The sequence below is a fragment of the Salmo salar genome, chromosome 04 (genome assembly GCF_965601325.2).
Source record: "Salmo salar chromosome 04, fSalSal1, whole genome shotgun sequence".
NCBI classification, from domain to species: Eukaryota; Metazoa; Chordata; class Actinopteri; order Salmoniformes; family Salmonidae; genus Salmo; species Salmo salar.
Window position 1 is genome coordinate 78550748 of NC_138294.1, and position 25100 is coordinate 78575847.

A 25100-nucleotide genomic window follows, 5' to 3' on the forward strand; every position below is an offset into this window, starting at 1 on the left:
ATTTGCCTCATGCAGCACGACACATTTCCTTCGCATAGAGTTGATCAGGCTGTTGATTGTAGCCTGTGGAATGTTGTCCCAGTCCTCTTCAATGGCTGTGCGAAGTTGCTGGATATTTGCAGGAACTAGAACAAGCTGTTGTACATGTCGATACAGAGCACCCCAAACATGCTCAATGGGTGACATGTCTGGTGAGTATGCAGGCCATGGAAGAACTGGGTCATTTTCAGCTTCAGAGAATTATGTACATATCCCTGCAACATGGGGCCGTGCATTATCAATGCTGAAACATGATGATGGTCGCAGACGAAAGGCACAACAATAGGCCTCACGATCTCGTCACGGTATCTGTGCATTTAAATTTCCATCGATAAAATGCAATTGTGTTCATTGCCCATACCTTATGCCTCCCCATACCATAACCCCACTACCGCCATGGGGCACTGACATCAGCAAACCGCTCGCCCACACGTCTGCCATCTGCCCGGTACAGTTGAAACTGGGATTAATCCATGAAGAGCACACTCCTCCAGCGTGCTAGTGGCCATCAACGAGCATGCAGATGAGCTTCCCTGAGACGGTTTCTGACAGTTTGTGCGAAATTCTTCGGTTGTGCAAACCCACAGTTTCATCAGCTGTCCGGGTTGCTGGTCTCAGACGCTCCCACAGGTGAAGAAGTGAGGTGAAGGATGTGGAGGTCCTGGGCTGGCCTAGTTACACGTGGTCTGCCAAATTCTCTAAAACAACGATGGAGGCGGCTTATGGTAGAGAAATGAACATTCAATTCTCTGGCAAGAGCTCTGGTGGACATTCCTGCAGTCAGGAAACAAATTTGTACACAAAATCTGAGAGAAATAAGATTTTTGTGAGTATAGAAAATGTCTGGGATCTTGTATTTCAGCTCATGAAACATGGGACCAAGACTTCACATGTTGCATTTATATTTTGGTTCTGTGTAGTTAAAAAAATTGTACTGGGAAAATATTAGTTCCCAGTCTTCAGCAGTTCTAAACAAGGACAAACTACACACACATCAGCTGTGCATGTAGTTTGTAGGGATGATTCTTCCTTAATCAACATTGCGCTGAGGTTATCCATCTTTCAAAGCACAATTTTCAAGGTGTATCGCACACAACAAGTGAAAAGTCATTCAATTGGTGCTCTCAGGCAGAATCATGGGGTGTGTCAGCATGCAAAAGTAGATCCTGTCATTACTCCATGCAAGCATTTGCCACACTGTGTACGATATGGAATTTGTTCTTGTAGCAATTACGGTGTTCCTGACACAAGACAGCCTTCTGCCACCGCCCCTGGTGTGCTGGCTGGCTACAGTTCCGAGAGCACAGTTACTAAAGGGAGCACTTCAATGCTGATCTCAAGTAGTGCTCTTCAAAAAACTGCATGGGGCCTTTTGAAGCTAAGCCAGGAGCACTGACCATGGAGTTGTGTCCAGACACTGATTATACACCAGACAAAATATGTAATTTGGTAAAAGTTAATGACCACTGTGAGTAGCTTATTCTGGCATATAAAAAAAAAAATGGATTGTATGCTTGACATCATATAAGAGAAGTACTTGTTTGTATTATTTTGCATTGCACAAATACATTTTGACTAATTTGTATGCATGTTTATTGAAATCCATTTGGGCAATATTTATTTTCCAGTATAGTCAAATTCACTGTGTGTGGGGCAGACACTGAAAACGGTAGAATCCCTTCATCAAGCTTTTCTATAAGAAGTCCTCTATGAAAGGCATGTAGCTGCATTAGAGAGTGGGATTGTAACTAAACCCAGTCAATGCTATAGTGAAAATAGCATTCACCAGAAATGTTCATACAGAGAGTATATTCAGTTCAAACAATTCCCACCTGTTTTAACAGTGCATGTCGAACAAGTTCATGCATTCAACATTTTGATGAAAAGATGGATATGCTACCTAGCCTTCTCAAATTACTGTAGTAAAACTCATTATTAGGGCACATGTGGCCACAAAATTACATTATATTTGAAGTACATTATTGTACCTTTTTTTTTTACTAGGGTTTTTATACAGTAGGCTCATCCTAAGAAAAACTTTAAAGGCTCAGTGCAGTCAAAACATGATTTTCCTGTGTTTTATATATATTTCCACACTATGAGGACGGAATAATAAGAGTGAAATTTAGAAAATTATGATAATGCCCTTTTAGTATAAGAGTGGTTGAAAAGGCCGCCTGAAATTTCAGCCTGTTTTGGTGGGATGGAGTTTTGGCCTGCCTGGTGAAAGACCAATAAGAAAGAGAGTTCCAAACCTCTCTGCCAATAAGAGCTCCCCACTCAGACCACTCCCAGACAGTCCTAGCAAAATTATTGCTGGAAAAACAATCACAGTAACGTACTTAATTGTTTCCCAGAAACGATGTCATATAAAAATAAAAGGCTGCATTGGACATTTTTATGAAAAAGCACTGGAAAAAGACTTGATTTTGCTAACATCACTATAAAGCGCACAATATAATGAGCCAATGTTCTGTGCGCTTCACAACACTATCCACACTTTCCTAATGATTTCAAAAGGTTGAAACACTTCTTTCCCTTTCTTTTATTCCCTCTCTTCTTGCCAGTGCAATCTTTTCGCTTCCAGGTATATGACAGCAGCTGTTTGCATGCAGCTTTACTCCTTTGTGTTTCCATGGCAACCATGCGGTGATCCGGAGAGAGTTGCATCCACATGGACACAAACGCTCACTCTGACTCAAACACACACACACAATGCAAATCTGCTTTTTCTGCACTTACGTAATGGGTGGGTGGAGTGGGCTCCGGCTTGCAGTGCTCATCCCTGTAATAGCTTCCGGCTGCCTCCCCTTCCTACAACCAGCCCTCCACCACAGCAACAGAGGTTTCCAGCTAACCGTTACGTCGCACACCCATTATTAACAAGTCCCCCTTCAACATAGCACTTTCTCCTACTCCAAAGAGGTGCCACAATGTTACTCATGAGGCAGATTCATTAATCAATCGTGGTTCCAAAGATAAGGGATGAGAAGATATCATTCATAATTGTGTGAATGAACATGGTCGTTTTTGACCAAGCAAAACAAACGTGAATTTCCAGGTTTACATGCACACTAATAATTCAAAATTAAAGACCAACTGAAATCAAAATCAGGAATGAGCAATGATTTAAATAGCTACAACCATGTTTTCGTGATAATTAATGGCTATGTTGCAGTTAGATATAAAATAGATTGAGATATTGCCATTGAAAGAATATGACGATAGACATGAATCCTCCTGTCCTTCCTGTTTGCTTTTTTAAAACTAATTCTGTCTGAATAGGGCATTAGTTATACTTAAGTATGACACAAAATGCAAAGACCACCAATGCAGCAGATGCAGCTCCAGGTGTCCTTCCATTGAATTTAACTGACATTTTGTTTCACCTGTTTAAAAACAAAATCTCCCTTTGTGCCTACTAGACATGACCTAGGATTCCAGTATGAGAACAAGACATCTCAATATTGCAATGCAAGAACATCTGGATTATAATGTGTGTGTGTATAGGCTGGAGGTGTGGGGTTACAGAGATACAGGCAGGCCGTTGCATAACCCAGAGTAACATCTTTATTTCATGCTCTGCTGAGCTGGAGCGTTCGGAGTGGCCCTTCACCTGCACAGTCACGACACTACCGCTGATGGAGAAACACTAATGAATGGAGAGAGCGAGGGAAGTGCCCGATTTAGCAGAGCCAGAGTGAAGAGCGGGAAGAACATTACTCTTGAAGGGTAACACTATATTGATGGGAGCTTAGAGTCAATTTAATTCTTCAACAGTGGGTGAACTCTGACCTTGACCATGACGTCAACCGCACACAGTCATTCATCGTCATGGGAACTGTGTTAAAACGTGTCGGGAAGTAGAAGCAAAACTACATCCATTACACTAACATCAGACTAACAAAAACATACCTGCCAAATTTCAAAGGAGTAGGATTTCCTACTCTTTTAGTATTTTTGTATGCATTTTAATTGAACAGATAGGACAGTGAAGCGCATACAGGAGAAGTAGCAGAGAACACACCAGTAGCAGCAAAGTGTTAATTACACACCAGTAGTAGCAAAGTGTTAATTACACACCAGTAGTAGCAAAGTGTTAATTACACCCCAGTAGTAGCAAAGTGTTAATTACACCCCAGTAGTAGCAAAGTGTTAATTACACACCAGTAGTAGCAAAGTGTTAATTACACACCAGTAGTAGCAAAGTGTTAATTACACCCCAGTAGTAGCAAAGTGTTAATTACACCCCAGTAGTAGCAAAGTGTTAATTACACACCAGTAGTAGCAAAGTGTTAATTACACACCAGTAGTAGCAAAGTGTTAATTACACCCCAGTAGTAGCAAAGTGTTAATTACACACCAGTAGTAGCAAAGTGTTAATTACACACCAGTAGTAGAAAAGTGTTAATTACACACCAGTAGTAGCAAAGTGTTAATTACACACCAGTAGTAGCAAAGTGTTAATTACACCCCAGTAGTAGCAAAGTGTTAATTACACACCAGTAGTAGCAAAGTGTTAATTACACACCAGTAGTAGCAAAGTGTTAATTACACCCCAGTAGTAGCAAAGTGTTAATTACACACCAGTAGTAGCAAAGTGTTAATTACACACCAGTAGTAGCAAAGTGTTAATTACACAAAAGAAGTAGCAAAGTGTTAATTACACACCAGTAGTAGCAAAGTGTTAATTACACACCAGTAGTAGCAAAGTGTTAATTACACACCAGTAGTAGCAAAGTGTTAATTACGCATCAGTAGTAGCAAAGTGTTAATTACACACCAGTAGTAGCAAAGTGTTAATTACACACCAGTAGTAGCAAAGTGTTAATTACTCACCAGTAGTAGCAAAGTGTTAATTACACACCAGTAGTAGCAAAGTGTTAATTACACGCCAGTAGTAGCAAAGTGTTAATTACACCCCAGTAGTAGCAAAGTGTTAATTACACCCCAGTAGTAGCAAAGTGTTAATTACTCACCAGTAGTAGCAAAGTGTTAATTACACCCCAGTAGTAGCAAAGTGTTAATTACACCCCAGTAGTAGCAAAGTGTTCATTACTCACCAGTAGTAGCAAAGTGTTAATTACACCCCAGTAGTAGCAAAGTGTTAATTACTCACCAGTAGTAGCAAAGTGTTAATTACACCCCAGTAGTAGCAAAGTGTTAATTACACGCCAGTAGTAGCAAAGTGTTAATTACACCCCAGTAGTAGCAAAGTGTTAATTACACGCCAGTAGTAGCAAAGTGTTAATTACACGCCAGTAGTAGCAAAGTGTTAATTACACACCAGTAGTAGCAAAGTGTTAATTACTCACCAGTAGTAGCAAAGTGTTAATTACACCCCAGTAGTAGCAAAATGTTAATTACACGCCAGTAGTAGCAAAGTGTTAATTACACACCAGTAGTAGCAAAGTGTTAATTACACCCCAGTAGTAGCAAAGTGTTAATTACACACCAGTAGCAGCAAAGTGTTAATTACACCCCAGTAGTAGCAAATTGTTAATTACACACCAGTAGTAGCAAAGTGTTAATTACACGCCAGTAGTAGCAAAGTGTTAATTACTCACCAGTAGTAGCAAAGTGTTAATTACACACCAGTAGTAGCAAAGTGTTAATTACGCACCAGTAGTAGCAAAGTGTTAATTACACACCAGTAGTAGCAAAGTGTTAATTACACGCCAGTAGTAGCAAAGTGTTAATTACACACCAGTAGTAGCAAAGTGTTAATTACACAAAAGAAGTAGCAAAGTGTTAATTACACACCAGTAGTAGCAAAGTGTTAATTACTCACCAGTAGTAGCAAAGTGTTAATTACACGCCAGTAGTAGCAAAGTGTTAATTACACAAAAGAAGTAGCAAAGTGTTAATTACACGCCAGTAGTAGCAAAGTGTTAATTACACACCAGTAGTAGCAAAGTGTTAATTACACAAAAGAAGTAGCAAAGTGTTAATTATACACCAGTAGTAGCAAAGTGTTAATTACACCCCAGTAGTAGCAAAGTGTTAATTACACGCCAGTAGTAGCAAAGTGTTAATTACACAAAAGAAGTAGCAAAGTGTTAATTACACCCCAGTAGTAGCAAAGTGTTAATTACTCACCAGTAGTAGCAAAGTGTTAATTACACACCAGTAGTAGCAAAGTGTTAATTACACACCAGTAGTAGCAAAGTGTTAATTACACGCCAGTAGCAGCAAAGTGTTAATTACACGCCAGTAGTAGCAAAGTGTTAATTACACACCAGTAGTAGCAAAGTGTTAATTACACAAAAGAAGTAGCAAAGTGTTAATTACACACCAGTAGTAGCAAAGTGTTAATTACACACCAGTAGTAGCAAAGTGTTAATTACACGCCAGTAGTAGCAAAGTGTTAATTACACCCCAGTAGTAGCAAAGTGTTAATTACACACCAGTAGTAGCAAAGTGTTAATTACACACCAGTAGTAGCAAAGTGTTAATTACACACCAGTAGTAGCAAAGTGTTAATTACACGCCAGTAGTAGCAAAGTGTTAATTACACGCCAGTAGTAGCAAAGTGTTAATTACACAAAAGAAGTAGCAAAGTGTTAATTACACACCAGAAGTAGCAAAGGAATAAATTGGGACAAAGGGAGTGCACACACACTGCCTCTTGTGCAGAAGAGGACAGATGCCATATGAACAGTCAAAGAACACATTTGCTTATATGGCCAGGTGTGCACACAGACATACATACATCAGAACCGACACATACACATCAGAACATCACCTGGGGACAGACACCAGGTGATGAAACACAAACTCTCACCAACATATACACACACAACCCTGTGTGTACAGGAACGGACACAGGCAGTTGAGCTATGTAACTGTAATGGCGTACGCTCTGAGAGACCAGAAGGGGTGGTGATAACACACACACACACACACACACACACACACACTTGAGAGAGAGAGAGATCTGCTTTCCATGAGGTTTCATCTTTCCACACACTCTTGAATATTCATTCCATTACATCAGTTGTGTTCAAATAACAATTTCACACTAAACAAGCATGAAACAAATAATATGGCCTGCTTCATCTATCCAGGCGAACATCGTGTGTAGTGAAGCGAAGCGTTTTGGGAGAACTCCACACGGTCTCACACGCCCCCGGGCTTCTCCTGGTGACAATCAGCCACATGGCTCCCTCCCGCCGTCTCCATGGAAACAAGCAAAGACTGCACTTTCTCATATGACATCAGTTCCTCCGAAGAGCTACTGCAGTTAACTCATCTCTCCTATGCCAAACCAGTCCCTCAACCCGAGAAACTTGCATGGTCCCTCTGTTGTCACATGTCCCTTTCAGAGCTAAACATTTTGATGAGGGGTTACTTAACCCATCAACTTTGGGAGACACTTGTTCAGTGTCACTTCCTCAAGACCAAACAAACAAAAACACTATCACTCTTTGCGGTTCGCCATAAGTCGTTGAAATGGAGGCTGCTGTCCAGCTGCCGCACTAGGTCTTCTAACTGCCAACCCAACAACACTGATAGCCACACAATAAAACATGCAGATGTTGCCTGTCATTTATTTGAATGAGGAAGTGCGGATTACGCCCAAAACCACTTTGTTCATGATCTAGTCCAAATTCATCACCAAACCGGGAGGGGGCTATGGTAAACATATTGCCTGATCTCATGGACACCAAACTTTAGGCATGCCACTTCAATCATTTTTTTATGAAATTGTGCAAACTCCAAACAAATGGCTTTTATTTCTGGGACATCACATGGCTCTGGAGCATTCAGCATTGCTAGCTGTGTTGAAGTGGCGATCAGAGGGTGTAATTAGCCCCTATCTCCTCTAGGATTTTCCCTCCACTCCCTCAGCTATGGGACAACACCACGTGGCAGAGAAGTGTGTGACCACGCATGTTGAGGGTGGAGGGAAGGGACGGGCTTGGGATTCAACATCATCACTAACTAAAGAAACTGTGTTTAAATGTGTTGGCCCACCATGGTGTGAGAGAGGGCGCTGACAGAGACGAAACCCCACAACCTTTGACCATACCACAAACAGTCTTGCTTTATGACTCCTTTCCCTCTGCTTCATGTAAATACATATTGCCCTAAGCTGAGCGTAGAAGAAACATTTTCAACATACGGGAATTATTCTGTGACTGGAATATTCTGTTCAATAAAAGTTACGGCAAGAGGCTATGCTTTCACTGTGCTTTTACTTACTCTATACTGAGCTCTTTGGTATAATTCAGTCTAGAAGGCCAACTTAGAGTGTGTGTGCACTAATGACCCTGAGGAGAAAAGAACAGGTGTGCTGATTTTCATAAAGAGACAGATTTGATAACATCCGCTTCACAGACAATGGATGGACAGCCATTAGTCATTTCTCCATGCGATGAGTCATTCCTTCTCCATACGATTTAAATCCCTGGGTGGCCGGGCCACTAAGGCTATGAAATAGTTCAGAGCATAATCCTGTGTTCTCTGATAAAAAGTTGACTTGGGAAAAACAAACAGTGGTGTTACAGTTATATAGTAATAGACAAGGGAAAACCTAGTCAGTTGCAGAACGGGGGGGGGGGGGACTTAAATCGACATCATCGGCTCCCAGGGAGCAGTTGTTGTTGGGTGTTAACTGCCTTGCTCAAGGGAAGAACGGCAGATTTTTCCACCTTGCCGGCTCTGGGATTCAAACCAGCAACCTTTCAGTTACTGGCCCAACACTAGGCTACCTACTAGGCTACCTGGCACCCAGCAGAAGGGATCACCACACAAAAAAACAATAGCACAGACTACAACTGAATTGTACAAGAGGTCACCCATCCCTTACTTCAGGAGGTATAAGCACTTAGGCTGGAATCATTTTTGTTTGTGTTATTGATAGGTCCCGTGTATGTAATTTTTTCAACAGTATAAATATGAATTCAGATTTAGGCATATGCCATTTGTATGCTCATAGAATTCAGTTTGCATTTACTGCTATGTGGCAATAAATGAAGTTTATGAGGCTCCTCTTGGATTTACAACACATCCAGACCTGGGAATAGATGCTCAGCCTGTAGCTGTTCCAACAGAGATCCTTACATTGCAAGGACCATAGAGATATATAAAATACACAAGACCCTTTGGTAGGATTGTAGTGTGTTACAGTTGTACAGTAAAGTGTTTATCAAATCCATACCTTGTAGTGCCCTCTGTTGGACCAGTGGTAGTATCATCAGCAACATCGTCAATCCAATTGACTTCTCAATGTTTCCTCCAATTCTACTGACTCCTTGTTCAGTCTTTTGACTGGAAAAGAAAAGTCCTATTCAATAGGTGTATCTACATGAATATACATATAGCATATTTAATCCGAATTTATAAATCAAACAAACGTTACTCAAATAAATGTTTCATGGTTTACAGAAGGGTATAGATACATAGGACAACTGAAATGTTCTACCTTTCTGTATTCCACTGTTCTCCTATTACTGTTAGTTTCCACAGATCCTCTGGCCCAACAGATGTAGCTGCTGCCCCAAGTAACAATATTCATCTTCTGTATGCCCTACTTTAACAGATCAAAATGTTCACCAAAAATGGCTCCTACATTAGTTTGAAGGCATAGTCGCACAAGGGTCAAATAACAGACTACTAAAATATAATAACATAGTACAGGGACATTTTGGAAACTGACAGAGTTACCACCATTGTGAGGATTACAAGCACTAACAAAAGTTGTGATACTTTTGGCTTTGACATCATTGGGTGTTCTCTAACATGTGATAGATTCCATTATGTCATGCATACTAGTGAAAAGAAGACATTGCAAAATGTCACTTTTTCTGTCAAACCATAAATAAATAGTGCTCCACTGTCTCAAGATAAAGTTGTGGGAAATGCTGTAAGTCTAACCGGCCACAAGATGGCAGTCTTCCTACGACTAATGTCTCCCTCCCTTCCCATTCTATTTTAAACACTTTCATTATCCATAAAAGAAATATCTTGAAAGATTATCTTTACAAATCATTAGGATGTTTGTACACACTTACGTGTAGCCGTGAACTTCTTCTCAAGACCCTGGTGATAAACACAGTACCACACATGCACACACCAGTTGCATTCGGTGCTGATTAAGATGAGGGAGAAGGATTTATTTTCTCATGACCTTATTTCTATTACAGCATGTTGGATGACTGTCATTCATATTCCTTCACCCAGTTTAATGTAACATCGATAGGTTTAGGCTACTACATGATACTCAGATTTTCCCTATACCCATCATGAGGTTGCTACAACCTACAAATGAAAAAGTTTATAACGTAGGTGCACAGGCCGAGAGACAAATTGGAGTAATCAAGGTGACAGACAGTGATACTTTCAATACCGCCTTGCACACTCTTGCCAGCATGTAGTCATTAGTCTAAACAGTTGAAAATGACAGTTTCTATGTAATCGCCTTAATCTTGTTTAGACCCCAGAAAGAGTAGTTGCTGCCTCGGCAGAAACTAATCGGGATCCGTCATAACTACAAACAAAACAAAAATACAAAATGTATACACACGGTAGCCTAGTTCTTCCCATCAAGACCCGAGTGTCTCTGTGATTCTGAAGGAGATGTGTCATTTTCTTCCTACCAGTCAGCTTCCTCTACTGTTCGGATAGCTGTCCTGTGAGAGAAGAGATTCAATTAAAGCTTTGAGGGAGAAAGCCTCCCAGAAAAAGGACCTCCATGAGAGCCAGGAGAGCAGTGAAATGGCTTCCCTATTAAGGGAGGCTGGCGTATAGCCTTATTCATCTGACAGTGACAAATAGGGCCCATTAAAAACCTCTATGGAGTGAATTGGCAGACGGTGGTCTGCTCTTGCGATTAGACCACTAGAGCTAGTCTGTGTATCCCACACATTCAGATGAACAGATGTGATAAGACTTACTTAGATAATACATGTGCAAGGAAGATGGTCTTTAAAAGACAGACAGACCTTGTGGTAGACAGATCTAAAGGGCACATCTAATGGAACAAGCATGCTAGGTAAAGTGATGGAACTACTGTTTTTGGAACACGATGAGTAAGGACAGTGTTTCACATTCATAACAATGGACCTTATTCACACCCGTGATGCTTTTTAAACAACAACTGATTTGACGTGGAAAACCACCAGAATGTGAACACTGGGAAGGTGGTCCTTTGTAGCTCAGTTGGTAGAGCATGGTACTTGTAACACCAATGTAGTGGGTTTGATTCCAAAGGACCACCAATATGTAATGCACTTTGATAAAAGCATCAGTGACAGACAGCTATATGGCATTTAGGCCTATTATAAGTCATTGAGCTTCAGGGACAAATTAAAATAAGCAGGACCACGGCCCTCCAAGACTGGCATTGTGTAGACTACCCTTGGGCTAGGGAGCAACAAGGAAGTGGACTAGTGAATCTTCCTTGCCCTCCATCTCTGTGGATGAGTACCTGAGTGAGTACTCTGGCCTCACTCTCAGAAATAGGTGATGGTGAACGGGTTAAACCATCCACAGTTATACTCAAATGTGATGTGTTTCAGCCCTGACCAGATTAGACAGCACCTAATGCTTCATGATTACATCTATTTCAGGAGGCATTCGTTCCACAATTTACAGAAAATAATAGCTCTGTTTTGCTATTGTGGTAAAAGATGTAGTACCAATCATTAATCAGGCGAGTTGAGTCATTTGTATGGACATACACGCAGAAACATACAAGAATCAATTAAGCCAAAGAATGATTCATGATAATCAGGCACCATCCATGGAAATTAAACTGCCAAGGATTATGACCCTATAGATAGTGGTTCATTCTTCTATGTATAAGTAATTGCAAGTCTATGCTACTAAATAATAGGTCAAGTGAGGGTTTAATCAATCAACAGTCCCTCACACCTTCTGAACAAACTATACTTAAGAAAAATATAAAACGCAAGATGTAACAATTTCAAAGATTTTACTGAGTTACAGTTCATATCAGAAAATCAGTTAATTGAAATAAATTCATTAGTCCCTAATCTATGGATTTCACATGACTGGAAAGGGGTGCAGCCATGGGTGGGCCTGGGAGGGCATAGGCCCACCCACTTGGGAGCCAGGCCGCCCCAATGGCGAGCCAGGTCCAGGCCCAGCCAATCAGAATTAGTTTTTCCCCCAAAAGAGCTTTAATACAGACAGAAATACTCCTCAGTTTCATTAGCTGTCCGGGTGGCTGGTCTCAGACAATCCTGCAGGTGAACAAGTCAAATGTGGAGGTCCTGGGCGTGGTTACACATGGTCTACGGTTGTGAGGTTGGTTGGACGTACTGCCAAATTCTCTAAAATGATGTTGGAGGTGGCTTATGGTTGAGAAATTAACATTAAATTCTCTGGCAACAGCTCTGGAGACCACTCCTGCAGTCAGCATGTGTAACAGAGTTAAAAATGTAGTCTACCAGGGTTGATGGAGCCTCCTAGTGGTTCAAGGTGTTAAAGGTGCAAGAACATGTGTTGCTGTTCTCCAGCAGACAAAGCTATACCAAGGCTGGAGGTAAGTATCCTGAAACATGCTGTACGCAATATTTCATACGTTTTACAAGAAATACATTGAAAACACTAATGCATTATAATTATTATCCATGTTGGCATGTAATCTGATGGCTGATGTACAGTTTAGCTTGCTAACAATAACTGTATGGATTTTTTTTCTCTGTGCCACTAGCTAGCTAGTGTTTGACCTCGTCAAATTTCTGATGCTAGCTGCATACGTATGTATGATGATCGTGTAAAGTTATTTATGAAAAGTAAAATGTTTTATTTTATTTTAAAAATCCAGATCCTGTCACGTTTGCAGTGACCCTTGTGCATGTGTGAAGATATTCATACATTGTGTCTGTCTTCCAGGAATAAATAAGACTGAAAAGCAAGTCCTGTGTGTCATCCATCTGACCAGCCAAAAAGCATTACACATGCCAATTGCACCTCCCTCAAAATGTAAGACATCTGTAGCAGTGTTTTGTGACAAAACTGCATATTTTAGAGTGGCCTTTAATTGTCCCCAGCACAAGGTGCACCTGTGTAATTATCAAGCTGTTTAATCAGCTTCTTGATATGCCACACCTTTCAGGTGGATGGATTATCTTGGCAAAGGAGAAATGCTCACTAACAGGGATTTAAACAAACGTGTGCACAATTTTGTTTTACTTTTTAAATAAGATTTTGTGCATATGGAACCTTTCTGGAATATTTTATTTCAGCTCATGAAACATGGGATCAACACTTTACATGTTGCGTTTATATTATTGTGCAGTATACATCTCAAAATGAATGGCTGTGTTGTTCTTCTGTATTTCAGCATGAGAATCACCATAGTTAGTGTACCTACATATACAGAAGTTCATTGCATTCCAATAATTACCCATGAATCAGCATTGCACAAGAATCTCAACGCATGGAAGTGAATCAGCGCAAGATATGGTTGTGCTCCTATATAACATCTGTTGCTAGGCAATACAGCTGGAAAATAATCCTGCAGCAACAGGAAATGTGAAGTATTATTTGGATTATAATTAATGTACAATTTTGTAGGAGTTAATACATTTTTTGTAAGGGTAAAAGTGTAAATTACAAACTTCAGTTTTACATTTCCTGCATCGCAGGAAAGTTCTCACGCAACAAGGTGATCAAATTAATCTGTAGTATTCGAAAAGCACATAGTAAAAGATTACATTTTTACATTTTAAAGGCTACTAACCAAACTTGGCAATGTGAAAGCTACATAAGGCATTGAGAATATTACAACTTCTCATCTGACTTTGATTCATCTTGTAATATAAATCAACATTATTGTACAGGATTGTTCATGAGAGCATATATCTCTGCCACAGTGTTTTTTAAACAACAATTTACACAGTCTCCCTATCCTTATGTTTGTTTAATGGCTACTACTGGTGTGGGCGAGTGACGATACCCCAAAAGGCCACAAAATCATAACGATATACTTCCGCTTGATAGTTGGCCAACCTTTAAAGTGTTGTAATAATATGGAAGCCGTTAGGCAAATAGGCCTTGTTAATTACATTTCAAACTACAAGACAGCAGTGCTAAGCGATTAACCAACATTTGTTATTTTTCATTTTTTAAACAAATAATTGACCCACATTATTTGGTTCTATTTTTTTCTGTGAGCTTAACACACATATTGCATTTTCTCTGGAGATAAAGCTGATCCAGCCTGAACTGTGCAATATTCTACATAGTTTAGCGCATAGAATTAACTACAATGGCCATAATCTATTGCGCATCTACTTGTCCAGCCTGTGTTTCTTTACGCCTACTACGGAAGAGAGAAGAATGCGTGATCGTGAAGCGATATAGAGAGCAGCTGTTTCTTCGCGAGGTATCTCTACCTGAAAATACATCATCTAAGTCAGGGTTTCCCAAACTCTAGCACTACAGAGCTGATTCAAATAACCAACTCATCATCCAGCTTTTATTATTTGAATCATCTGTGTAGTGCTAGGGCCAAAACCTAAATGTGCACCCAGGGAGGGCCCCAGGACCAAGTTTGGGAAACACTGATCTTAGTGACTGACAGGTGGTATTCAGCAGTCATAAAATGATGCCTTATTTACTTGGAACAACAACAAAATAGTGATTTGGTGAGACATAATAGGCAGCAGTTCTAAGAGATGAAATGACTTGGAATGAAATAAAGTAATGAAATAAAACAAATGTAATATACACAACAACTGAAATATTGTATTAAAGTAATGTAAAAACATGGTTAATAAGTGATAAGCAGTAATGGCCAGTCACCATTGACGATAGCAGAACCAGGCTTCGGGCCTCGAATGAGTTTGTATCAGCCCCAAGTCTTTTGTCCTACTGGGATGATGTAAAACAAACAGGGCTACACTGCTTCACACACTGCAATGAATACCAGTGCTGCCTAAAAGTGTGGTTTTCCAAAGTTATTTTTGATTCGTCCAAAGAAATTATATTTTGGCATGCACAGACTGCTCATTCTCTGAGGGAGAGAGCGCAAAGATGAGAAGAACGGAGGTAAACTTTGTTAGGTTGCTACTACTATAGCACATTTTGTTAGCCCATTATGATGTTATTCAGAGTTATTGACCTCACAGTAAACCAGATTGGAGTAACTTACATTTCAACATGTTGACTCAAAAGCTGCACTGACAGATAACGTTAAGTTAGCTAACTTACGTTAGGGGCTACCCAGTCTAGCTAGCAGCGTTGTTAACATTAGCTACCTAGTACATTTTATGAGCAGGATGTAGACAGTAATTGATTAGCTATCTAGACACTGAATCCAACTGCTGGAACTCCGTTCAGCACCCGACAAATATCACTAACTAACCAATTACTGTCTAATCAAGTACTATCCAAATATGCAAAAAATTGCTAATAAAGCTAGTTAGCTAATTTAAGGCTAACTCAACGTCAGCTACTTTTGGTAATGTCAGCTCAATTAGCTAGCAATCTTTTGAAAAAACAAAGCTGAGTTAACGTTTTTTCCGATTTATAGAAGATGGACATATGGAATTTCTTCTTGAGAAAGAGGGCGAGAGATGCAGCTCAGAAAACACAGAAACGGTTGTTGTATTTGCAGGAGTAGATTGTGTGTGTGTGTGTGTGTGTGTGTATCTAGCTACATTGATGTGTTGACTGACAACGTCACGAAAACGATGTGTGCGCTTCCATGTGGCAGAAGTCGGGGCAGCCTAGTGGTTAGCGTGTTAGACTAGTAACCGAAAGGTTGCAAGTTCAAATCCCCGCGCTGACAAGTTACAAATCTGTTGTTCTGCCCCTGAGCAAAGCAGTTAACCCACTAGGCCGTCATTGAAAATAAGAATTTGTTCTTAACTGACTTGCCTAGTTAAATAAAGGTAAATAAATAAAAAAGTCAGCCTGTCTTGGTTCTGGATGGCCAGATTGCTAGTAAGAATGACAAACTGCCATGTGGGGAATCGTAAGTGTTTCATGTTATTGATGTGTTTTGACGTCAACGCAAATATGGCTAAAATTCACTAGCTAGCTAACCAACAACTGTAACAATGTATTTGAGACAACAAGTGGTCATTGTGCAAATATATTTGTTTCCAATAAATATTGGAGACGAAATATAGCTTACAAGTTGTCAACAATCTAAGCCAACCTCATCTGTTTTGCCCCATGGTTGCACGCATGTCAATTTTGTTGCTAAAGCGACAGAGCGAGAACACATTAGTGAAGGGTAAGACAGTTGAATGTTAAATCAGGCTTAAGATTGAGTGAACTGCTAAAAAAGATGGCGTAGCAGTCGGATGTGTGTTTGTCTTGTCCCGTGTATATATCTGTTTTTCACTTTTTTCCCCTCGAAAATATAATATATTTTAATCTCACTTTCCAGCTACGAGCTAAATATACTTTCCTGCAACCCGCCTCACCCAATGTGGTACGAATCTGCTCTTTTTATACCTTACAACTGGATCCTCCATCAGCAGCAAGCCAGCTAACTAGCTACGAGCTATTAGCTATTGTTAGCCATTGCTAGTGATCTTCACCTTTAGCTCGGATAATACCTGCCACTCTGCACAGCGCGATATCAACCCAGAGCATATCGAACTGCTCTTCTCTAACACATCACCGGATTCCTGCTGTAAGCTCTGGACCATTACACTGGATCATTGCAGCTAGCTAGCTGCAACCGAGTGGCTATGTCCCGAAACAAGCACCTGTTAGCCTTGAGCTAGAGTCGAGCTAGGCCCATCTCAGCTAATTCTTGGGCTACAATATCTCTTTTGCCATTTGGCCTGGTCCCTTTATTGTCGACATGGAGCCTCGCCGATCCATCACGATTGGTCTGCCGATGTAAATCTTTCCATGTGGTTTCAACAGGCTTTTCTGATGCAATGTCGACGAAGACCCATCTGCTAGCCACGGCCCGCTAGCTTTCTGAACGCCGTGTCTCCCGCTCACCTAGCGTAGTAGAAACTACCGAACGGCTCCCTGACTCACCTATTGCTGCTCATTGGACCCTATGATCACTTGGCTACACAGCTGATGCCTGTTGGACTGTTCATTAACACTGTACCTCTTTTTGTTTATCTGTCGGCCCCAGCCTCGAACGCAGGTCCTGTATGTGTACCTAACTGACCCTCTCTGCCCATTCATCGCCATTTACCGTTGTTGTCTTAGCTCTCCCGACCAATACCTGTGATTGTTCTATGCCTATCTCTAATGTCAATATGCCTTGTCTACTGTTGTCTCGGTTAGTTCTTATCGTTTTATTTCACTGTAGAGCCCTCAGTCCCACTCGTTTTATTTCACTGTAGAGCCCTCAGTCCCACATGCCTTAGATAGCTCTTTTGTCCCACCCCCCACGCATGCGGAAACCTCACCTGGATTAACTGATGCCCACAGAGACGCAACCTCTCTCATCGTCACTCAATGCCGAGGTCCACTGTACTCACATCCTACCATACCTTGTCTGTACACCATGCCCTGAATCTATTCCACCACGCCCAGAAATCTGCTCCTTTTATTCTCTGTTCGACCAGTTCTTTTAGCCTTTAGCCGTACCCTTATCCTACTCCACCTCTGTTCCTCTGGTGATGTAGAGGTTAACCCAGGCCCTGTAGCCCCCAGTACTACACCCATTCCCCAGGTGCTCTCATTTACTGACTTCTGTAACCGTAAACGCCTTGGTTTCATGCATGTTAACATCAGAAGCCCTCCTCCCTAAGTTTTTTTTATTCACTGCTTTAGAACACTACGCCAACCCTGATGTCCTAGCCATGTCTGAATCCTGGTTTAGGAAGGCCACCAAAAAATCTGAAATTTCCATCCCCAACTACAACATTTTCCGTCAAGATAGAACTGCCAAAGGGGGCGGAGTTGCAATCTACTGCAGAGATAGCCTGCAGAGTTCTGTCCTACTGTCCAGGTCTGTGCCCAAACAGTTCGAGCTTCTACTTTTAAAAATCCACCTTTCCAGAAACAAGTCTCAATGTTGCCGCTTGTTATAGACTCCCCTCAGCCCCCAGCTGTGCCCTGGACACCATATGTGAATTGATTGCCCCCCATCTATCTTCAGAGTTCGTACTGTTAAGTGACTTAAATTGGGATATGCTTAACACCCCGGTTCGTCCTACAATCTAAACTAGATGCCCTCAATCTCACACAAATTATCAAGGAACCTACCAGGTACAACCCTAAATCCGTAAACATAGGCACCTTCATCGATATCATCCTACCAATTTGCCCTCCAAATACACCTCTACTGTCTTCAACCAGGATCTCAGCGATCACTGCCAGCATCCGTAATGGGTCCGCGGTCAAACCACCCATCATCACCCAGACCACCCATCATCACTGTCAAACGCTCCATAAAATACTTCAGCGAGCAGGCCTTTCTAATCGACCTGGCCCGGGTATCCTGGACAGATATTGACCTCATCCTGTCAGTAGAGGATGCCTGGTTGTTCTTTAAAAGTGCTTTCCTCACCATCTTAAATAAGCATGCCCCATTCATAAAATGTAGAACTAAGAACAGATACAGCCCCTGATTCACTCTTGACTTGACTTCCCTTGACCAGCACAAAAACATCCTGTGGTTTACTGCATTAGCATGGAATAGCCCCTGCGATATGCAGCTTTTTAGGGAAGTCTGGAACCAATGTACACAGTCAATCAGGAAAGCAAAAGCTAGCTTTTTCAAACAGAAATTTGGATCCTGTAGCACTAATTCCAAAAAGGTTTGGGACACTGTAAAGTACATGGAGAATAAGAGCACCTCCTCCCAGCTGCCCACTGCACTGAGGCTAGGAAACAATGTCACCACCAGATAAATCTACGATAATCGAGAATTCTAAAAAGCATTTTACTATGGCTGGCCATGCTTTCCACCTGGCTACCCCTACCCCAGCAAACAACTCCCCCCCCCCCAAGTCTTAACTGACTTGCCTAGTTATCTTGGAGAGGTCGCAGTTGTAAATGACAACTTGTTCTCAACTGGCCTTCCTAGTTAACCTGTCAGGGCTAGGGGGCAGTATTGACACGGCTGGATAAAAAACGTACCCGATTTAATCTGGTTACTACTCCTGCCCAGTAACTAGAATATGCATATAATTATTGGCTTTGGATAGAAACCACCCTAAAGTTTCTAAAACTGTTTGAATGGTGTCTGTGAGTATAACAGAACTCATATGGCAGGCCAAAACCTAAGAAGATTCTATACAGGAAGTGCCCTGTCTGACAATTTGTTCTCCTTCTAGGGCATCTCTATCCATTACAGAGTATCTCTGCTGTTACGTGACACTTCCTACGGCTCCCATGGGCTCTCAGAAGGCGGCAAAAAGCTGAATCGTGGCTTTGCAGGCTCTGGTTGAAAAAAAGTAGCGCGTTTGGATAGTGGCTGGTTACAGTACTGTGAGACTCAGGCGCATGCACGCGTCGACCGAATGCTTTGTTTTCTTTCCTCTGTTTACCTAAACGCAGATTCCCGGTCGGAATATTATCGCTTTTTTACGAGACAAATGGCATAAAAATGGATTTTAAACAGCGGTTGACATGCTTCGAAGTACGGTAATGGAATATTTAGAATTTTTTTGTCACGAATTGCGCCATGCTCGTGACCCTTATTTACACTTCGGATAGTGTCTTGAACGCACGAACAAAACCCCGCTATTTGGATATAACGATGGATTATTTTGGACCAAACCAACATTTGTTATTGAAGTAGCAGTCCTGGGAGTGCATTCTGACGAAGAACATCAAAGGTAATCAAACTTTTGTAATAGTAAATCGGAGTTTGGTCAAGGCTAAACTTGGTGGGTGTCTAAATAGCTAGCCGTGATGGCTGGGCTATGTACTCAGAATATTGCAAAATGTGCTTTCACCGAAAAGCTATTTTAAAATCGGACACCTCGATTGCACAAAGGAGTTCTGTATCTATAATTCTTAAAATAATTTATGTTTTTTGTGAACATTTATCGTGAGTAATTTAGTAAATTCACCGGAGGTTTGCGGGGGGTATGCTAGTTCTGAACGTCACATGCTAATGTAAAAAGCTGTTTTTTGATATAAATATGAACTTGATTGAACAAAACATGCATGTATTGTATAACATAATGTCCTAGGGTTGTCATCTGATGAAGATCATCAAAGGTTAGTGCTGCATTTAGCTGTGGTTTGGGTTTATGTGACATTATATGCTAGCTTGAAAAATGGGTGTCTGATTATTTCTGGCTGCGTGCTCTGCTGACATAATCTAATGTTTTGCTTTCGTTGTAAAGCCTTTTTGAAATCGGACAGTGTGGTTAGATTAACGAGAGTCTTGTCTTTAAAATGATGTAAAATAGTCATATGTTTGAGAAATTGAAGTAATAGCATTTCTAAGGTATTTGAAAATCGCGCCACGGGATTACACTGGCTGTTGCGTACGTGGGACGATTTCGTCCCGCCTAGCCCAGAGAGGTTAAATAAAGGTGAAATAAAAAAAAAAATATATATATATATATATATATATATATATATATATATATATATATATATATATATATATATATATATATATATATATATATATAAAAAGATCAGGTATGGCCAATTAGTGGGTGAATCTAACACACTTAACAAGAGGTTAGAGATTAGACATTTACATTTACATTTTAGTCATTTAGCAGACGCTCTTATCCAGAGCGACTTACAGTAGTGAATGCATACATTTCATACATTTTTTATTTATTTTTTCTGTGCTTAGAGGTTAGAGATTGTCTTGTTGATGCTGAGAACTAAATATATGTTTTTAAATAACATTCTCTTAATGTTACTTAATTTTTCTTGTGGTTTTTATGGAAAGTTCTTAAGATGAATTTAAACAGAACCATGAGGAAAGCTGGTGGAAACGTTATGAAGAGTATTGAAATTTCCACAGGAGACTGTTGTTTCTGAACGTTCTCTGAACTATTTGAGAACATTCCCAATGGCAAACCAGTTGGAGAACGTTCCTAGAATATTATCAAAACATTTATCAAATGTAACCACGTTTGAACGTTTAGAAAATGTTCTGTTAAAGTCATGAAATACCCAGAAAATAACATTATTTTGTGAAGTTCCAAAAGCCAAGCAACTATCCTGTACCATTCCCAGAACGTTGTGGGAAGGTTGTATGAAAAATAACCATAGGACAACCATACTCTCACCAAGCTCTAAGAAACATATGTTTCTCAGAACGTTATGTGCTAGCTAGGAAAGGAGCATGGTGACAACCCCTACGAGCAAAGCAAGGACCCCTCCTCATAAATCTGTCATCAAAGTAAGATAAGAATGTGTTCTTAACTGACTTGCCTAGTTAAATAAAGGTGTAAAAAAAAAACAGTTATATTGTCAAGTCTAATTGTTGGATGTAGAGTGAATAGCAATTACCAATGGCTAGAAATGAGCTTGATCTGATGCAATTTGGAATGGTGGTAACAGTCCCACAGAACCTCAAACTTGATCTGACAACCACAGGGGCCATTGTCATAAAGGGATATTTTAAAAAACAATCTCGTTCCATTTTCCACTGATCTACTCAAATGTTCCAATGATAACTATGAAAGTCAAGAACTGCTGCTGTGTTTTTCTTGCTGTGTGACAATGTGATTTTTTAAAAAGTACATCTGTAATTCTGGTTCAGAATAACAGGGATTGTTCAGTTTAGAGTGATTTTAGGTGTTGTTTTTTTACTGTTTCCTCTAATAAATTGTGTAGCAGTCTGATAAACTTTTGAGTCTACAAATGAAGTCACAGTGTCTGTGGATCATTCTTATCATCAACCTTAAGCGCCTATCAGAGTCCAAAACGTGTATGCGTACGCACAGCAGTGTTATAGATATGAATATTGGACGGTTGGCTTTCATACTTTTCTAATCCTCAGCGTGGCTCAAACAATTTCTACAACTGTGAACACATTTGAATGAATAGAGGAAGCGTACACCGAGGCGCGTTGGGAATTCTGTAGATGTGCGCGGTCGGGCTGTGTGAGAGCCGGGTAGCTACGCCATAATAACAGATGTCACAATAAAAGTCTTACACATTACCATAAATGTGTCTACTGCTACAGCTCATGTTAGTACAATGACTGTGGGGATCAATAAACATTGTCATTTTTGTCAAATCTACCTGAAACAAGTCTGTTTATTATTCATTGCTGTCTGCCAATCCTCAAGCTTCAAAGGGGAAGTTGGCAAAAAGGCACTGAGTGGTATATTCATGTTAGATATTCAAACAACATTTAATCTTAGGTTTAGAGAAAAAAAAAGTGAATATGCATTTTAATAAATGTGATATTTCCTCTCTCCATATCATTGTTGTATCATTGTTTCCTTTTTGATAACCAGTGGGGGCTTGTGCCAGAAAGAGTGAAAGCCCATTTTCAGATAAACCAAAACAATATTAATCTGAATTGGAGGATAGAGATTCCAGGGAGTCAAGCACAAGAAGGTCTGATCGGTGTGTCACAGATAATAATAATAATACAGAGGTTATAGCATTCACTTCACATAGGCTTTGCCCTGGCTAATGGCGGATACGGCTTTGAGGACAATAATGCATGGCCTGAACAACTCTTTGTCTGCAATACATTTTCAAAGTTGACCTGAGAGGTCAGATTGCAGGTTTTATTATTAGGGGAATGACCATGTCATGAACTTTGAAATTATGAATAAGAATCATGCATTATACCAATCTCCAATAATGCAGTGAGGAAATACTTGAATTCAGTTGGATCAAATATGCAAAAAGCCCACATCAATATGCTTATTTTGAATCATTACAAAAACATCACAGGGGAAGAGTAAGAAGAGTACATAGAAAAATACCACAAGCACCTACTGCAATATCAGCAGAGTTAAAAATAAAATCCCTAAACCTGCAGAATGTGCCCACTGCTCAGGCATAGCAAACTGCAGGTTAAGCAAATGTGACAATAGACAAACCTCTAGGGATAAGACAAGTATTGTGAATGCCAAAAAGTACTGACTTAGGTGACCTATCATTCAGCAAAGACCCCATTTAAAAGGGGCAATCAGCAGTTGCTACATCCATTTTTGGACTTATAAATTAATGATATGTAACCACTGATTCTTGAAGAATATAACTTATAAATACCTCATGAGCTTAGTTCAACTGTCATACCACATCAGAACACAAAATGTAAGCTTGTTTTACTCCAATGTTTGTAAACAAAGTGAATGTAAACAAACACTATATAGCCTTAAAAGTTGGTCAAAGAATTTGAAAGTGGTTACATTTCTCCATCCCCATTGCTCAGATTTTTGCTGAAACAGAGGCAGGCCAAATGCTTTGTTATTGTTTCTACTGGTGATTGCTGCTTTAAACGGTTATTATAAAATAGTTATTACTTTTAAAGGTAGACTCAGCAATATGATGTACACGTAACTGACAAAATAAAGGAAACACCAACATAAAGTGTCTTAATAGGGCGTTAGGCCACCATGGCCAGAACAGCTTTAATGCACCTTGGCATAGATTCTAAAAGTGAATGGAATTCTATTGGAGGGATGCGACACCATTCTTCCACTAGAAAGTCCATAATTTGCTGTTTTGTTGATGGTGGTGGAAAACGCTGTCTCAGGCACCGCTCCAGAATCTCCCATAAGTGTTCAATTGGGTTGAGATCTGGTGACTGAGACGGCCATGGCATATGGTTTACATCGTTTTCATGCTCATCAAACCATTCAGTGACCACTCGTGCCCTGTGGATGGGGGCATTGTCATCCTATGGAGACACAGCCATGATAGCAGATATAATGGCCAGAATAATGGCCTGCCAAGCGTTTTTATACATGACCCTAAGCATGATGGGAGGTTAATTGCTAAATTAACTCAGGAACCACACCTGTGTGGAAGCACATGCTTTTAATATACTTTGTATCCATCATTTACTCAATTTCTTCCATTATATTGGCAGCTACCTGTAGATGCACAAAGTAAACAGCATAGTGGGTAAATTTCCGCAACAACTAAGAGTGTTGAAGCGCAAGGCTCAACTTCAACGATGTTTTGGTGCATTGGCTACCACAGTGTAGCAGTGTGAAGTGAACCTGTGCACATGCGCAGATACTGTGTGTGACTATGTGAGAGTGAAGTCTTGCATCTCGCTCATCTCAATATCTGTGGTGCTGCTTGTGGCAACGTCATTTAGCTGAGTCTACCTTTTAAGTCAAAAAATGCTTGCATTTTTGCCACTAGCATAGACATTCAGTGTGTCTATCAAATTCCATTTACTTTATGAAATGGAATATAACAGTGAACATGGCTAAACAGTTGAGGGGATATTGGTTTTTGTTATGTCAATAAAAACAACAATGGATTCTTCAATGAATGGATGGATTCCAATAACCTGCTGACTTACCAAGCAGTGCTTGGAACAGGCTGCTTTTGAAGACCCCCATCACTCTCTGAATGGCAGTTTTGAGCTGTTGTTCCTCTGGCTTCGTCAGTTTAGCACAGTAGTCTTCCAAAAGCTCTAGGGCCCTAGCTGTGTCTGCAGGAGGGTACGGATTGGAGACCAGTTAGCATGCTATTCAAAATATGGTCACATAAGTTAATTTTAACATAGTCACAAGTGATGAAATATCACAAACCACCAGACAAGCACGGACCAATTTACAAAGGCATTTTGTTTGAAAAAGATATACAGTAGCTTGAGCTTCCGCCACATTTTATCCCCATCTGTGAAAGGGATTCTAAGAACAATCTCTAGGCGCAAAGCAATTCTGAAAATATATGAAATAACAAGTTTATGTGCAAATGATGATGAGGCCACTTGTATGGTTTATAATTAGCAACCACTTCCACTACTAATATGAGAGGCAGTTTTGCAACGGTACAGAAATGTGGAGCATCGATCGAGTGTACGCTTGGCACGAGTGTCAGAGGGCGAGACACCACTGTCACACAGAGACAGAGGAGTCATCGTTGAGCTCAGACCCTGTCACCAAAGGAGACCACAGGGGAACAAAGCCGCTCTTTACTCAGGGGTGGGGGAGGAGGGGTGCTGTGACAAGTGTGTGACAAGACGAAAGTCAACA

General features: G+C 40.5%; 1 protein-coding gene across 11 annotated transcripts in view; it reads right to left on the reverse strand.

The window, feature by feature from the left end:
- LOC106603804 (disks large homolog 2) overlaps positions 1–25100 on the reverse strand; it is a 319358-nt gene that overhangs the window by 291957 nt on the left and 2301 nt on the right. For all 11 annotated transcript variants that reach the window (XM_082974733.1, XM_082974735.1, XM_082974732.1 and 8 more), the window contains exon 2: positions 24422–24553. In XM_082974733.1, the coding sequence (XP_082830859.1) occupies positions 24422–24553 (132 nt within the window). The remainder of the gene's footprint in view (positions 1–24421; positions 24554–25100) is intronic.